Source organism: Podospora pseudoanserina, chromosome 1, assembly GCF_035222485.1.
Source record: "Podospora pseudoanserina strain CBS 124.78 chromosome 1, whole genome shotgun sequence".
NCBI lineage: Eukaryota > Fungi > Ascomycota > Sordariomycetes > Sordariales > Podosporaceae > Podospora > Podospora pseudoanserina.
The window spans coordinates 1656076-1671930 of record NC_085920.1 but is presented as its reverse complement, the minus strand read 5'-3'; the positions used below and the strand labels follow the sequence as shown (position 1 = coordinate 1671930).

At 52.8% G+C, this 15855-nt stretch overlaps 4 protein-coding genes across 4 annotated transcripts; 3 read left to right on the top strand and 1 right to left on the bottom strand.

Annotated features, from left to right (window-relative positions):
* The first annotated feature begins 113 nt into the window (after nt 1-113).
* Nucleotides 114-1590, top strand: PRE10 (putative proteasome subunit alpha type-7). The gene is made up of 2 exons (XM_062941708.1): nt 114-308; nt 434-1590. Exons 1-2 carry the CDS (start codon nt 306-308, stop codon nt 1385-1387), a joined length of 957 nt encoding a protein of 318 aa, XP_062804591.1. The 5' UTR covers nt 114-305; the 3' UTR covers nt 1388-1590.
* Nucleotides 1591-1603: 13 nt separating this feature from the next.
* On the bottom strand, nt 1604-5019 carry POL5 (DNA-directed DNA polymerase). Its single transcript, XM_062941707.1, has 2 exons — nt 3788-5019; nt 1604-3734 (listed from the first exon to the last, which is right to left on the bottom strand). Exons 1-2 carry the CDS (start codon nt 4866-4868, stop codon nt 1714-1716), a joined length of 3102 nt encoding a protein of 1033 aa, XP_062804590.1. The 5' UTR covers nt 4869-5019; the 3' UTR covers nt 1604-1713.
* Nucleotides 5020-10474: 5455 nt separating this feature from the next.
* MIH1 (m-phase inducer phosphatase) lies at nt 10475-13331 on the top strand (the record flags this gene model as incomplete). Its single annotated transcript, XM_062941706.1, has 4 exons — nt 10475-11724; nt 11800-11873; nt 11940-12150; nt 12224-13331. Exons 1-4 carry the CDS (start codon nt 11498-11500, stop codon nt 13329-13331), a joined length of 1620 nt encoding a protein of 539 aa, XP_062804589.1. The 5' UTR covers nt 10475-11497.
* A 283-nt stretch (nt 13332-13614) lies between these two features.
* Nucleotides 13615-14556, top strand: QC764_104647 (uncharacterized protein; the record flags this gene model as incomplete). The annotated part of the gene is made up of 1 exon (XM_062941705.1): nt 13615-14556. One exon carries the CDS (start codon nt 13615-13617, stop codon nt 14554-14556), a length of 942 nt encoding a protein of 313 aa, XP_062804588.1.
* Nucleotides 14557-15855: the final 1299 nt, after the last annotated feature.

Here is a 15855-nt window from a genome sequence, read left to right as displayed (position 1 = left end):
TCCGTGCGCTCCCAGAGCTCTTTTGTGGCTGACAGCTCGTGGGGCGGCAGGCACGAGCCACATACGCCAGCCTCGAGCTCCCACCCTGGCCCCGGGAAGCCAAGCAACGCGCAGCTCCAGGCTGCCTGATGGAAGCTCTCTGTCCAGCAGCAGCTCGCAACGACGCAAGCCAGACTACAACTCGACCATCACCAACCCTTGAACTCCCACCTCCGGCAGTGGAAACTAGTGACTTTTCCCACTCCCTCAAGCCCCCGCCAATTCGACCGTTACAGCAATAATAACAACCCAAATTCACATTCACAATGGTTAGTTGACCCCCCCATCTCGCAGCCGCAGCGAAACCTACCTTACCCACCACAACCCATACCCAAGCGAACCCCTCCAAAAAGCGACAATGACATGCTGACAGCGCGACCTCCCCCCGCAACAACAGACGTCGATAGGAACAGGCTACGATCTCTCCAACTCCATCTTCTCCCCCGATGGCCGCAACTTCCAAGTCGAGTACGCCGTGAAGGCGGTCGAGAACGGCGGCACCTCGATCGGCATCCGGTGCAAGGACGGCGTCGTGCTCGCGGTGGAAAAGATTGTCACATCGAAGCTCCTCAAGCCAGGTGCCAACAAGCGCATCGCGACCGTGGATAGACATTTGGGTGTTGTATGTTCCTCTCTATTTCGTTTCCTCTCTCTTCGTCCATCCCGCCCACTAACACGACCTTCCCACTCCCAGGTATACTCCGGCATGCTCCCCGACGGCCGGCACTTTGTAGACCGAGCCCGCGACGAAGCCCGCTCATGGCGCGACAACTTCAAGACCCCCATCACAACCTCCGACCTGGCCTCCCGCATGGGCAACTACCTCCAAGCCCACACCCTCTACCAGTCCGTCCGCCCCTTCGGCATCACCGCCATCGTAGGCGGCTTCGACGCCCAGGAGGAGCTCCCCGTCGACGGCCAAGTCGGCTCCGGCCCCTCGTGCGGCGCCGGCGGCAAGAACCCCGACAAGAAGTATGGCGGTCCTTTTCTCTACATGATTGAGCCCTCGGGTCTGTACTGGGGGTACTATGGTGCCGCTACCGGCAAGGGGAGACAGGCGGCCAAGGCTGAGCTGGAGAAGCTGGACCTGACGGGCGAGGGGATCACCTTGGAGGAGGCGGTCAAGGAGGCGGCGAGGATTATCTATGTTGCGCACGATGACAGCAAGGATAAGGAGTTTGAGCTGGAGATGAGCTGGATCAGCGGGAGGGATGGCCCGACTAAGGGGTTGCATCAGGAGGTTCCCAAGGCGTTGAGGGAGGAGGCGGAGAGGTTGGCGAAGAAGTCGCTGGATGATAGTGATGATGAGGAGGAGGAGAAGAAGGAGGGGGATAAGATGGAGGAGTGAACATGATTGAAGAAGAACGGGCGAGGCGTTGCAGGTGGGAACAATCGGAATTGTATTTGTAAACATTTGGCAGCGATAAATTTATGGCTGGTGGGCAGGCTGGAGGTAGAAGATACCCCGTCTGTGGCCTGTAGGCCTGGAATTGCATTACGGACTTGCCGATGCTGTTGGAGTGACAGATTGGAGGCTATGGTTAGTCCTGATAGGCATGTTCTTACCATATGATTTGCAGCAACATGTGGTTGGGGTGTTGGGAACAAAAATCAACATTTGGGTATTTATCCATCTCCCACACTCTCTACATACACCACATACACATCACTTCTCTACTTCTCTTCCTTCTTCGCAGCAGCAGCAGCACTAGCAGCAGCATTAGCATGAGCCTGGCACCAGTTGAGCCAGTCCGAAAAGAACGACGCTTGAATCTTGACCTCGCCACGGAACCACTTCAGCTGCGTCTCGGCATACAGGTTGAAAACCTTGGCCATGTCATCGCTCTCAGCATCATCATCATTGCACATGAGCGAAGCAACCGTCAAGCAGCACGTCGACACAGCCTTGGTGAACGCATGCGAGGGATCCCTGGCCGCCTCCTCGTGCAGCTTCCCCAACATCTCGTAGTGCTCGTCCCCTTCAATAGCAGGTGTTTTCCCCTCCGACCTCGCCTTCTTGATGCCCTTTGACAGGTTCTGAACCGCCTCGTGTGCCTTGTTGGCGAGCGGCTTGGCGGTTGTCGTGCGGATGAGGTTGAGCAAGGGGAGGACAGCCTCGAAGACGAGGGGGTTCGCCTGGGTGGATTCCTTCTTGACAAAGATACCCAACATGTCGAGAACGCGGTGCTTGAAGTTGATGACGGTCTCCTTGGCGTCCTTGTTCTCCTTCTTCTTGCTGGTGGCTTTGGCGCGGTGTCTGAAGATCTCGGCGAGTTTCTCGTCGACGGCTAGCATTTCCGAGTCGGTCATGTCTGAGCCGTCGTCCGAGGCTGCGTCGGCGTCCTGGTCTAGGCGGTGTGTGCCGAGGGCTGCGGAGAGTTCCTTGTCGAGGGCGTCGAGGGTTTCTTGGTTTTCCTTTTCGGCTTCGTCGTCTTCGTCGGCGGAGCCCGAGTTGTCCTCGCTGTCGGAGTCACCTTCATCGGAACCGGCGTCTTCGAGGTTGGCCATCTCGACGTCTGAGTCGAGGGCTGCGTCATCTTCGATTTCGCTCTCATCGTCGCTTCCGGCTTCGGCATCCATCATGTCTTCGTCTTCGGTGCTGAAAAGTGCTTGCTGGCCCTTGGCGCTTTCATCAGCAGCCAAGGGATCAGTCAACAGTTTGATGGCTTCTGCTGACATGAGAGGGGTGAATGCCTCGAATACCTGCCGGGACACCTGCTTCATTAGTGCTGAAGGCCGAGCAACCATGGCAAGCAGGACCTCGACAAGGAACTCTGAGATACCGCCCTCTTCCTCGTCGCTCTCGCCAACAAGCTTCTCATAGCACTCCTCAAGTTCATCAAACAAATCCATGACATCAGGATCCTGGTTGTAGAACTGAAGAATGCCAACAGCAAATAGCAAAGCCAACGCTTGTCGAGGACCTTTGGTTTCCTCTGTGGTCTTGTCGTGATCAAGCAAGTCTTTCAGCCTCTCAAAGGCACGGGGGAGGACAGTGAGGGCAAGCTCGTCCTCGGGATCCACCTCAGTCTCAATAGACAAAATGGCATCACAAAGATCACCAAAGGCATCTGACCTGCTGGTGAGCTTGGCAAACGCAGATGTTGCCCTTGTCCGCAGTGTTTCGCGGACCTTCTCAGGAACAGCGTTATTAGAGTACGCAAGCTCAGCGAGAACCTTGATAGCCTTCTGGGCAACGCCTCTCTTGTTCGATTCCTTCGCATACTGTTCCTCTGAAAACGCGCTGGAAAGTCTGAGGAGATAGTTGCCAAGGGCCTGGTAATACTGTTCGAGGTCTAGACCACTCTTGGATGGGTCCTTGAGCTGCAAGACCTTGAGAACAGGCTTGATAGTATCGGAAGTGGTGTTCTGGAGCAGCTTATCGATCGTCTTGGTGTTTGTTCGCTGGTCAAAGTTGTACGCACCATGCTTCCCGAACAGTCCCTTGAGAATTGTTGGCAGCCAGTTCGGGTTGTGATGAGCAGCAGCCTCAAGGGCCTTGAGCGCTTTGACAGCCGCCCGATGCAAGTACCGATCCTCTTTGGCAGCCTGGTTCATCAAGCATGCCATCAAGTTCTTGCTGAACAGTGTCTTGACAATGAACTCGCAATTCGGCGCGCCTTCGAGCATCTTCTGGAAGATCATGAAGCCTGAAAACTTCTGGCTGTCTGAAGAGTTCTTGGAGAAGAAGCCCTCTGCAATCGTGTTAGTAGACCTATCCCCTGACAAACATCACTGCCAAACTCACCGTCAACAACCCGACTCCAGAACTGCTCAAACTGCTCCAAAGCCTCGTTCTCCGACTTCTGCCCGGCCTTTGCAAAATGCGCCAGTATCAAATCCCACACAAAGTGCAACTGTGCCGTCCAATTACCCGCCTTTGGCTTCTTCGCTCCTTCATCACTAGTCTGCTCCCGTCCACTATCCTTCAGCGCAGCCGGCAGCGCAGCCAACGAGCTCCCCGCCAGCGGATTCCTCCACGGCTGCGCTGGAACCTTCATATCAGGAAACCTATCCAACGCCGTAATCCAAATCCCCACCCCCTCGGGCGTCTTCGCAAACCCTTCCTCGGCCAACCTCGCAAGCGTCTCCTCCGCCATCTTCTTCCCCATCTGCGCCACCGCTTGCACAATCACATACCCGCACTGCGTCTTCAACCAACTCTTCTTCATCGACAACCCAAGCAACAACCCCAAAATCTCCCCCCACTTCTTTTGGTCCTGAAACAAAACCCCACTCCGAACAAAACACTCCACGCCAAACAGCTGTCCAAACCAGTGGTTCCTCTCTTCTTGCCCAGCCAGATTCCCAAAGGGTGTGGTGCTCTTGACGAGAATCTTCTTCACCTCCTCAAAGCTCAGCCCAGTGTATTTCTTCTCCGCTAGATTTTCGTTCCCGTATAACTGCCCCAAAATCTCTGTCAACACCAGACTGAATCCCAAACGGGAAGCATTCCTCCCGCTCGCCAACCCGCGAAAGAGACGCTTCTCGAGGTGCCGACGGAGAACGGGCTCATCGACGCCATCCCCAGAGAGGAGGCTGGAGATGATGGAACTGGCGGCTTTTATGCGATCGGATTCGTCTTCGCGGCCGAGTTGGTCGTAGAGCTCCGCTTCGCGTTTGCGGTCTTCGCCCGTAGGGTGCTCGACGAAGAGGGTGACCTTGGGGGTTTTTGATTTTGTTGATGTCGAGCCGTTGCTTACGGGAGCTAGTGGTTCTGTTGTTGTTGTCGTGGTGTCATCCTTCTTGGAGCGCTTCTGGATTGGTTGCTGAGCAGCGGCGGTGTCGTTTTGCACCTCTTTGGGCGTTCTTTTTCTTTTGCTGCCCATGATGGGTGGGAGTTGGTGTAATGGAAAGGACAATTGATCTGTTCAGTAAGGTGAGAGGTGTGGTGGTGGTTGAGAGCGAAGGGTATTTTCTTCAATGCACCAAGCATCAACTGTCGCAACAGTAGCAATCGCAGAGCATGGACATGGGCTTCCATCCAGCTCGAATCAAGCACTGCAGCCAGGAAATTTTTAGCGGGGCATATTTTCTGCCTGTATTTACCGCTTTCGATAACGAGAAACGGGGTTTCGGCTTTTGCGCTAGCGCCCCCTTGTTTAAGAGTTGCATGCGATAACCTGAAAGCTTGCAGAAAAAGAGGTACCCCGATTGATGCATCTTATATTGGACGAACTGTTTCTCAGCTGTTCGGGTTGACCAAAATGTGTTCTAGAAACTCTTGCAAGGGAATTCCGGTACAGTTTCTGCGGCATTATCCCTGCTGAATGCAGATACCGACATGAGTCCGGACGAAAATTTTGAAGACGTGGGTTCCGTGGGTTGCTTTAAGCATTTGTGCTGGACATGGATCATGGATGGTTGTTTCAACGGTTTGTGAGGGCTTATGAGAGGGGCCGAGGTTGAGGCTATCATGGATATTCGATGATATTCCAATTGATCTTTTTGATTGACGAGGTGAGTCTTTTGCGCAGGTGTTATCCAAAGTGATGAAAACTAGTGGTCTGGTATTGTGGTTGAGGTCATCCAGATATTCCCCATCCATATTCTCATAGTGCCGTTTTGCCTTTGTACTACAGGACAAGGAAATTATTTAGGTTTATAAATTTTGACGTCAAAGAAGATCTCATTCTTTACCTGTTCTCCGGATGGTTGTTTGTTGTCCCATATGCTCTCTACATTACCTATGTAAAGAAGAGCGTCCTAGCTGAGTTTGTAAATCCCCGTTGTACTCGGAGCAACACCGCTATGCTAGCGTGCCAACTTCAGGACAAAACTGCCAGAAATCTGGCCCTTTTCACATATCGAGCAGTTCAATATGTCAGAGAATATGAAGTCACATTCGGTCCCTTTACAGATGCAATTCTACAGTTAGGCTATACTGTATAGGCATAGAAGCAGATGGTTGCGTAGCATCTAGTGAGCACTGGTTCTGTGGGAATAGATGAGTAGAAATGTCGTACTACCTCGATCCTAGCCCGAATCCTAAAATCAAGAAGTTGACTTCCTGCTTCCCGTACTTTGTTATGGTCTCACAACCATATGGTTTCTACGGGTGACAGCAGCTTTGCTCAACGTACCACTCCGTCAGACAAATACGTGTAAGTGAACATGCCCCATCCAGACAATCCCAATCTCTTCAAGTACTGGCTGACAAACTGTTCAAGACTCCAAGCGAAAGTCTAGTGTGTCGTTCCCCCAGCTCTTACTACTGTCCTCACCCATCATGGAATAGAAAGCGAGATGCAAGTGAAACATTCCCGAATACCACTACCAGATTGCCAGCTTCTCGGTTCAGACATGCGCTCGCCATCTAAGACAGAAAGCCCAGACCGAGATGCCTTCTTCCTGCTCTCACGTACCTGCCTCATCAGTAGATATCACAGCATCCAGTCTATGGTCATCTCTTCTGCCAGCGCGAATGTAAACCTCACTGTGGACAAGCCTCTAGCTTGGACAGTTCCTAGCCTCGTCGGCAAAGTCCTAGATCTTATCCTTCCTTCAGGGTCTCAGCTAGCATCTACTTGGCATAGCAGCCAGAGAAAGATTCCCATGGTTCCCCGAGCAGCTGCATCCTCATTCAATCATTGTGAAGGCATTTTTTGTTCAGGCTGTGTGCCCGAGGAAATCTTTATTTCATCCAGCCGAACAGCGTCTCCATCACCCACTCTATCACGGATCCCCAAGAAGCCAACCAAGCCCAACGCCGCCGTTTTCTCACGACGAGCGGTTGACATGACACCCATGCTCGGCTGAGCATAGTGGAGTTGCTTTGGTCCCCGAATACTACCGACTTCTGTTAAAAGCAAAACCCTCGCCAGAACAGGTGACCAGTATCCTTGCGGGTGTCGTTGTAACTAGAGCACCGCCGCCGCCGCGTTCATGTTCTACTGCAGCGAACCTGCGTTGTCATTGTTTGTACTCGCTGTCCAACTAAAGCTGTGCGCGCTAGCCGTAGCTGGCCGGTCTCTGAGGAAACCGAAGGACGGAATGGCAAACACGCCTCGCCGTTGGTGAGGCGGCGCTGACAGCGGGAAGCAGTATTGTGGGGAATAAGCATCGCAAGAGGGCCAGTTGGCCGCCGCGCCGCCCAGTGAGCCGAAATCCTGTGTTGTCGCCAAGAGATAATTCTTAGCGACCAGTGCTAGCGGAAAGTGTTGTCTCTAAGGAAGTGTGTAGGCCATACGACGTTGTGGCAGGCATCTTTATTGAGACACCTGTGGAATGGTGGTGGTTGTCTTTTCATGATACTGTAAGAGCTCCGAAAAAATATCCGTTGGCTCTCGTTGTCTGAACATTAAAGAGAAAAATCTCGCTGAGAACTTACATGTCTTTGGGAGATACTGTCTCAACCAACCTCGAGCTCACCGAGGTGAGCGTCCGATACCCAAAGAGGCAATCAGCTCAGGGGAGCTCTGCTCGTTCATCAGGTGACACCGCGTGCCTCGAGTATGCGCGATAGCTACCCCGCGGCGAAGGCGGCACGAAATTTGTATCTTGTGTGTTATGTGAAGTTGCTTGTCGCGTTTTCATTGTTTACTTTTACCCCGCGAACTGTAAATGCAACGGCGATGTGTTGGCAAGTTTCTCCCCAACAACCGAGCTTCACCTGTCGTACGCTGCACTCCGCAGAAGTCTCTAGTAACCTCACATGCAGCTTCTCAAACAGACCCATGACGAGAAAGGAGCCCAACCCCCTCATACGGTTCCATGGTGAAATCCGCTTTTGGCGGAGGAATGCGGGACTTTCTCAGCGTGGTTTTTTGTGGCGCGGCTGATGTGAGCTGGGCCGCAGCCAGTTGAAGACCGAAGCGGCAGTTCCGGCGCGTCTGGGCCTGCGCCGAGATGTCAGTCCGGATAACCATTGGATAGAGATCCGACCGCTTCTGCTTGAGCTGACTTCTCCATCTTCAAAAGATTATGCGAGTCATTGGGCTGCCCTGCATCAAAACCACAGAGCGGGGTATGAAGACAGACAACGTTGTTGAAGTTAGCGATGGCATCTCCAAGTATGTACACAAACGAGACGTTATTCATAACGCTGCTTGACTTTGTATTCTGGCTCTTGTTTGACCGTCCCTTCTTTCCTTGGTTCTTGGGCGGATCAGACAGATCTGAATGTCGCGATTTGACAAGGTCAAAGGAAAGAATGCTGAAAGGCGATTGGCAGAGAGGATGGGGATTCGAGACGCTATCGGGCGATCTTGTTCAGCTTAGGGAAAGCGCCGAAGTGCGCGCCCCAGCCCTGCCGAAGAGGATGACGTCTTTCCCTATTGGGCCATGGAGAAGGCTGAGGCTGGGCGGACTGCCCCTCACTCCAAGCAACGCTGTGCTATTTCCAGGCATTGCTCGATATGCCCTCTGATCGCTCGACAGGAAGGAGACCGATGTTAACATTCGGTATATCGTTCGTTTCGTTCGAATATGTTCTTGGGAGCCGCATGAATTCTCCGAGGCGGAAACAAAACTGGGGTCATGGGCTGCTGTCTGACTGACCCCGCAACCTCATTTTTCCTTCCCGGAAACCGTGATTTGCTTCAGTTGTATTCTGCCGGCTGATTTGATGAGTCTGAGACGAGAACCCCTCACATACAGCCTGTCTCCCAGTAGAGTAGCCAATGGCAGGTGAGAGGCCCACGGCTGGAGAGGGTTGATGTCCAACACGGCCACTTCAGAAGCGGGGCCAGGGCCCTCTGGCCGGGGTTGTAGCTGGAGCGAGCCTTGGCAAGCTTTTATCGAAGCGATTCTCTGACGCAATTCTCATCTCGAATCTTGGACAAATGCTTCCAGACATCGGACCGGTATCGTCATTGCCAAGATCGACATCCTGTTGTAGATTGGGGATCGTGATGATGCCGTTGCTGCCAGCAGAGTTGGACGCGGCCGGAGAAGCGCGTGTCTGGGTTTGGAGATATCGAGAGTTTGACAATAGCTAATGGACCAAAAAGGAACTGAGGGCAACCGGCAAGGGAAGGCGGGCAATTGGAGACGGTCATTGGTCTAAAGATGTGTGGAATTGTGAGGCACAGACAGTGTTACTGTTTTGCCGCATGTTTATTGCTAGGTAGCTCCTGTTTAGTCTGTGCGTCGGCTTCGTTCGGTGATGCTTCCAATTGTTGCGACCATGAGCTTCAACGGTCAGGCAGGTCTTTGCATGCATTTCGCATATGGTTTCTTATTCCTGATGAGAGTCATTGACATGTGGACGAAGCATTTGGCTGAAGTGTAGATTCCACGATGAACTGCCGGCCGTCAGTCGACATTCCGACATCTCAGTGGTCCGTTGCTTGCTGGGCTAATTTTGAGATGCACTGTGATGGAGTAGAAGCGCTAACTTGCAGTGCTTGACCGCTAGCAATACATACTGGATCCCAATGACCTTTCGGGCATGTCATTCGCTGGGAGTATCTTCCACGGCTTCTGAAACATCGTCCCAGGCACTGGGATGTTTACCCGAATAGGACGGTTGCTGGGTCAGCATCAAAGCTGTAGGGAGCTTGATGGCTCCATGTACATACAACCCCCCTTTTCTCAGGCCGTTCCCAGTCACCTTGTGAACAAACTTCAAGATCGGGTCCTGAGTCTGCAACAAAATATCCCAAGGGAGGACTGAGAGGTGCCGTGCGAGGGTCTTAGAGCTTTGGGACTTCTGAACGATATCTGGTGGCCTGAAGCCGACTTTTTAAAGATCTTCCTCCCTCGGAGATCTAGGAAATTATTTGGCCTTTTTCTGACCGGCGACCGGCCAAAGCCTGTCGGGGTATTGAAGACTCTCAGGCCGGTCAATGCCTATGGGTATGTGGGTAGAAATTTGGACTGTGGATAGCCTCAGGGATGAATGGGATGACGAGAGGCCAGATGCCATCCACCCATGCCATTTGAACCGTTGCCCTGGCCAGGCTCTGGAAGTCAAGACAATCTCTCAAACTGTCTTGTCTCCCAGATGTCTCATTGCATTTGCTGTCGTCGCGGTGTCATTGATCATGGCCATTACTGGCCCACTGCTTCCTCCACTTACACGGACGACTGACTTCCGCGCTTTTTGCTGTGCCTGCTAGCGACCCTTTCGCCAGGCCGCCGGCAGCTGCCCCAGAGCACGGTGTGGCGGGCCCATGAAGAAGCCACTGGGGGAAGCGGCGCATGGAGAGAGAGTCGGAATCACGGAACATACAAAATGGAACTGCTGCCTACGGCGGCTGTTTTCATGCTGAAATGTACCTCGATTGTGTGAGGTTTTGCCGATGCTGGGCTCTCACAAGCACTGGTGTACTTTGGTACCTATCAAAAGTACTTTGTACCTTTTTCCATGGCCCTGCGGCGGGTACAGGGAAGCTGCTCCAGCGCTCCACAATTCCCAAAGCAGGGCCCCCTGTTGCGCTTAAGCAGCTGCAGCAGCCAGGCTGGGTCCCAGTTGAGTCTCCCCTGACAACCCGTAAGAAAATCAACTGCCCTGCTTGATTGGGCTTCCCTGTCGATGCTGTGCACAACGCCGGCAAGGAAAATTCCTTCTTAACCACCTGCTGCCCATCTTGTAGCCTCGCCCTCGCCCCTCAACAGGCCCTTGGGTGTGTAACGTTGTCATCGACATTGGTATACGGTGAACAGCTTTGGTTGTAGGAAGGGATACCTTATCCAGAAGCTCTCCTTTTCAGCAAAACAATATCCAGGGAGTAGAAGAACTTCCATTCTAGCCTCCACACCAGACCTTCTGTGGTCCGACACGCCCCGGCCAGTCAGCCTGCTGCTGCATATCACCCCCCCGGCCACCCCTTGTCCATAACTTGGCAGACCGTCCATCCTCTGCACCTGCAAAGAACCAGAACTTGGAGCTGAACAAGAAAGTGGGCGGCACGTCATAAAACTCTCAAAATCGACCTCGATCCGACCCATTCCCTCTCCATTCACGAGTATCTGGTATACAGCAGCGTCGGCAACAGTTAGACAGGCAACTGGCGATCTCGACGAGAGCAACCGAGCACCTTCCCGGCGTCAGCTCCTTGCCCTGGCTGCACCCACCGGAGCGGAACCCCGCTATCACCTCGTTACTGACTGGCCTCTGCCATCCCGGTTCTGCCAAACGCACTTCACAGACCGCCCGCGTTGCACCGGACGACGAGAAAACTGAGGTCAACCCCAGCAACCAGTGCACCGAATTCAACCTTTAAACCTCAAGACATCCTTTTACACCTTGACGAATGCTCTCGTGATTTCAGTAAGAGAAAGTGGCAGCTCGCAGCATTGGCCAACCGCGACGGCTAGCTCAGAGCTTCACCATCCACCGTCTCGACACCCTCGACTGTTGGCTGCTGCTGCTGCACCACCCACTGCACGACATCCAGACATTGTACCTCCACGCCAAAAATAGCCACCCGATTTCACCTCTTGAGTTCTTCGATAGCATCATCCACCAACCCTCTCTGCTGTGTACATGCGATAAGAGAACCTTGGAGCCACCATGGAGACCTCTTCACCGTTGGCCGCCATCCGGCCGGCGCCTCCCACGTTTGGCCAGTCGAACTTGTTTGGTCCGCCCTTGGGTCCCAGCCCCTTGGGTCCTGGGTCTATGAATATCTTCCAACGTCAGAACCCTGAATACTTTAACATCAAGGCCGTCCGAGGCTCTTCTCCCGCGGCCTCGTTGGCGGCGGACCTGTCACAAAACTTTAAGCTCAATGAAGCCAGGTGAGTGTTTGGACCTAGGCTTTGGACGGAAAGAGCATGGACGTCCAATAACTAATCGTGTACGCAATGTTGCAGTAGCCCCATGTTTCCGACGCCGCGTCGCGCCCTATTTACCACGGCCACCATGATGGACGGATTCAAGTCTCGTGGTAAGCCGGGTGTGGTTGAGAGACGTGCCACAAAGTGGTTGGACTGACGAATGTGTGTGCGTGCAGAATATCTTACCACGCCTCCATTGGCACCATCGTCGTCGCCTGGTAATGTCGACATGATGGACATGTCACCATTGCCGCAGAAGGGTGCCTTTGCGGGCCATGTCGAAGTGCCATCTCCAACACCGAGTATTCCTATGAGTGATGATATCATGATGGAGTCTCCCATCCCACAAAAGACTGTTATGGATACATCCAAGGCCGTTGGTGCCGAGTAAGTCTAATGACACGCGCTCCCAGCCCTGCGGATCCCCAGCTACAAGGTGCTAACGGTTTTGCGTTTTTAGAGCCCGCAGAAAGCTTGGTTTGATGCGGCCATCTCTCAGCCGTGCCAAAGGTTACACTACGGGGGCCATCCCGGGTCGTTCCAATGGTGATAACCAGTTCCCCTCCCTAAAGCTCGGGGGTGAGGTACAGCTCGGCTCCTCCCCTTCGACCTCGATGTCGCTGAGCGAATGTTTTCAGGACTCGCCTCCTCAACAGAGGCGGTCCCTCAGTGCTAATAGCCCTTGCATGATCATGGCAAGCAATCGCCCAAGGCCCCAGTTCAACTTGCCTGGTCTTAGCGGTGTCCGGAACGGATCACCAATCAGCCACTCTCGCAAGTCTTCGAATCCTGCCGGCCGGCCGCGGAGGTGGACGACTCGTCGCTCACTGAGCATGTTTGAAAGCGCCGAGGAGATTATGAAACCCAAGGAGCCTGACGCTGCTCTGCCCGAAATCGAGGAAACCCAGGAGCCACTGCTACCACATTTCATGCCCGAAGATGAACAAGATAACATTCCTCGCATTACCCGCGACACCATGCTTGAAGTGTTGGACGGCAAATACAGCGACCAGTACCAACACAAGATGATCGTCGACTGTCGCTTCGAGTACGAATATGAAGGTGGTCACATTGATGGCGCCATCAACTACAATGATAAGGATCTTCTGGCAGACCATCTGTTTCGCACTCCCATGCCAGGGCGCACCCTTCTCATCTTTCACTGCGAATACTCTGCTCACCGTGCTCCGCTCATGGCTCGCCATATCCGTTCCGAGGACCGACAACTGAACCAGGAGGCTTACCCGAGACTCACATACCCTGATGTTTACATTCTGGACGGGGGGTATAGTGGTTTCTTCTCTGAACACCAAGAACGCTGCTACCCTCGGGCGTATGTTGAGATGGGCGCCGCTGGGCACGAGAAGACTTGCGAGCGGCTGATGGGCCGCTTAAAGCAGCAGCGCAAAGGGCTGGGTCGTGCGCAAACGTATGCATTTGGTGATCGGATCCAGGATTCGCCAACTGCGCCAGGTCGTGCCATCAGCCGTGATTGTGAGTTTGCGGACCTTGGGCAATCGCCACTTGGAGCGGATCGTGGGCCTCCACGACGGATGGTCTCTTTCTAAAAACCAACATCACTCATGGGAATACTTGTTGGATTACACTGCATCCTTACCTATTCTTCAGCAGTTGTCACCTCTGCTCGCCAACCACAGCTTTCCCGGAGCAGGCTCATTCGCAGCCACTTTGTCTTCTTCTATGTCACATACCTCATTCATACACATGCTGCCCTCTCATCGCGACTGAGTAGGGTGCAGGTTTGTTTCCGGTAGGATTGATACCCTCACGATCGTCGACAAACCCAGCATACTTGTTTCTTCTTCTCGGCATTACTTGCCACCTTTTGGCATGTATCACTTCAGCAAAGGCCCATCATGTTTTGGATGCCTATCAGCTCTTCGATACTGTCAAAGTGTCAGTCCGCATTGCGGCATGGACTGGCATGTATTCATAATGTTTAGCGATCACGATGATACAGCAAACCGGTCTTGTTTTATCTTACTCGCCGCTCAAGAGCTGTTACGATTGCGCGTCATCAGCCCATTCGCGGGCACCTCATCTTCCCTTATCAACGTCTGTACGAAAAAGCACTTTACTGATCAGAATATCCCGGTTCGGTCCGACACACATCGAAACCACACCAAAATTGTTGTTTTTGTCTTTTTTTTCTTTGTAGCATTTACACACAAGATACCCCTCCTGGCAACCCGTTTTCGCACGGTGGATCCAGACGTCGATTCCACGAACATGCGTTCTGCAGTGGTTTGCAACAGGTTTATTTACCATGGAGGCCAGGGAAAATGGAGGAAGGGGTCATCTTTGGTGTTGTTTGCTGGTCCGAGGGGAGGAAGCATAAGATGGGAGGAGAAACCTTTACTTGCGACGGACTGCGACTCACGACTTAATTGTCAGATGAGTTTTGTTCAAGTTCCTGCCAGGATCAGATGGAAGAAATATGGGATGGGACAGAAGAAGAACGGCTTTAGAGAGCCCTGGGATCTTGGTGAACAAGATATCCCTGTGGCAAAAAGTCATCCTCGTCTGCTCCCCTTCCCTGGACATCATGGGAAACTCCTGTACTGCTTTTGTGTGGGTGATTGCCATCGCTCCCCTCTGACAACATACAGCAATTGGATGGATGATTGGGTTTTTATTGGCGAGCCATCAATCAGCATGATACGCGATGATGGAGAACTCGAACCGAGAAACCGCCCTTCCTTTTTTTTTTTCACTGTTTGGGAATATCAGAACAAAAAAAAATCACGGCCACGGGTGCTTGTTACGAAGTAGCTTTGTACCTAGTGAGTTTACAGGCTGAAGCAAAAAACAAGAACAAAATGAAGTTTAAAAATTACTTGACGACTGTCGCACTTGTTGTGCTTTGACTTGTATGTCCGTTGTCATGTGGTCATCAAGTTTGTGACTTCATCTTTCATCAAGTTGTGACCCAGCATGGAAGCATAACTTGGACTCTGCATGTCAAACACTTGGGCCCTTTGCCAAGGACGGGGTTTTGTGTTCAGGGGAAATTTTCAAAGCGGGTGGGAATGTAACGGTTTGGTGAGTAGAGGGTCGTCGGAGAACACCTAACCTAACCCTTTTCTTTGCATTGGTTTAAGACAGGGCAGGGTTGCGATATTGGATGACGGGATGGCCGCCGGTGGGGATGGATTTGTTTTTTGAACTGTCGGATCGGGCGATGGTTTCTGGGGTTCACGGGGCAACGAGTGAGAGCGAGTGGGTTTTGATGGGCGGTGATGTGGCAAGGAGTTTTATGCTTGGTTGGCAAGAAGTAACAGCTGATGGAGAGTGTAGATCAGAGATGAGCGGGGAAAGGCGTGCTGGTAGAATGAGAGGCTGCAATCTCAAAAAGTTTTTCACAACTACGATATGATGGGTATAAGAGTGTATAACGCGGGATGTGTTATACCTCCGTTCCAAACTCTCCGGTTGTCATTTTACCTGTACCGTGGATATGGTTTTCATGTCGGCCATTACCGCATGGAAGAAAAGAACACATGTCAGAGTTTTCGTTGAGGTGAGCGTTTCCCTGGAGACGATATAGCCGTGAGGTTGTAACCAACTATTTACTAGAAAATTCCACCCCTTGTCCTGTCGTCGTTGAGATAGCCGTTCCGGGGTGGTGTGGTCCGGGCTCTGTGTGGAGCCCGGCGATGGCCTGGGATGGCGGAATGCGGACCGGAGCCCGGGTTGTGGGGTATGGAGTTCTCGGATCGGATAGGTAGTGTGGGCTCCGCTTTTTCTTTTTGCGAGACAGGTGATCGGTTGCCTAAAGGGGGAAAATGTAAACAATGGGGGAATGTGAGAGAAAAAAGGGGTGGGACGGACGGGGATGGAAATGCTGGGGATTTGAGATGTTGCGGTGCGGTGTGCATTTGCATTAGGGGCGGGTGGTTTTGCGCATGGCTTGGGGGTGGGACCTTTCGTTTGTGAAATGGTGCTTCGAGAAGGTTGAGGTTGGAGGTTGGTGAACTGGTGGGTCTGCGGGTTGGGGTTGGAGGTGGGAGGATCAGGGTGCCAAGGCGGGAGAGAGCTTGGGTGGAAGATAAGCGATAAAAAATTTAGGGC

Bases quoted from the DNA above. Each gene is read 5' to 3' on its own strand.
- POL5 (XM_062941707.1), bottom strand. From the start codon at position 4,868: ATGGGCAGCAAAAGAAAAAGAACGCCCAAAGAGGTGCAAAACGACACC. The intron at 3,735-3,787 runs GTGAGTTTGGCA...ACACGATTGCAG, and splicing joins CTGGAGTCGGGTTGTTGACG to AGGGCTTCTTCTCCAAGAAC.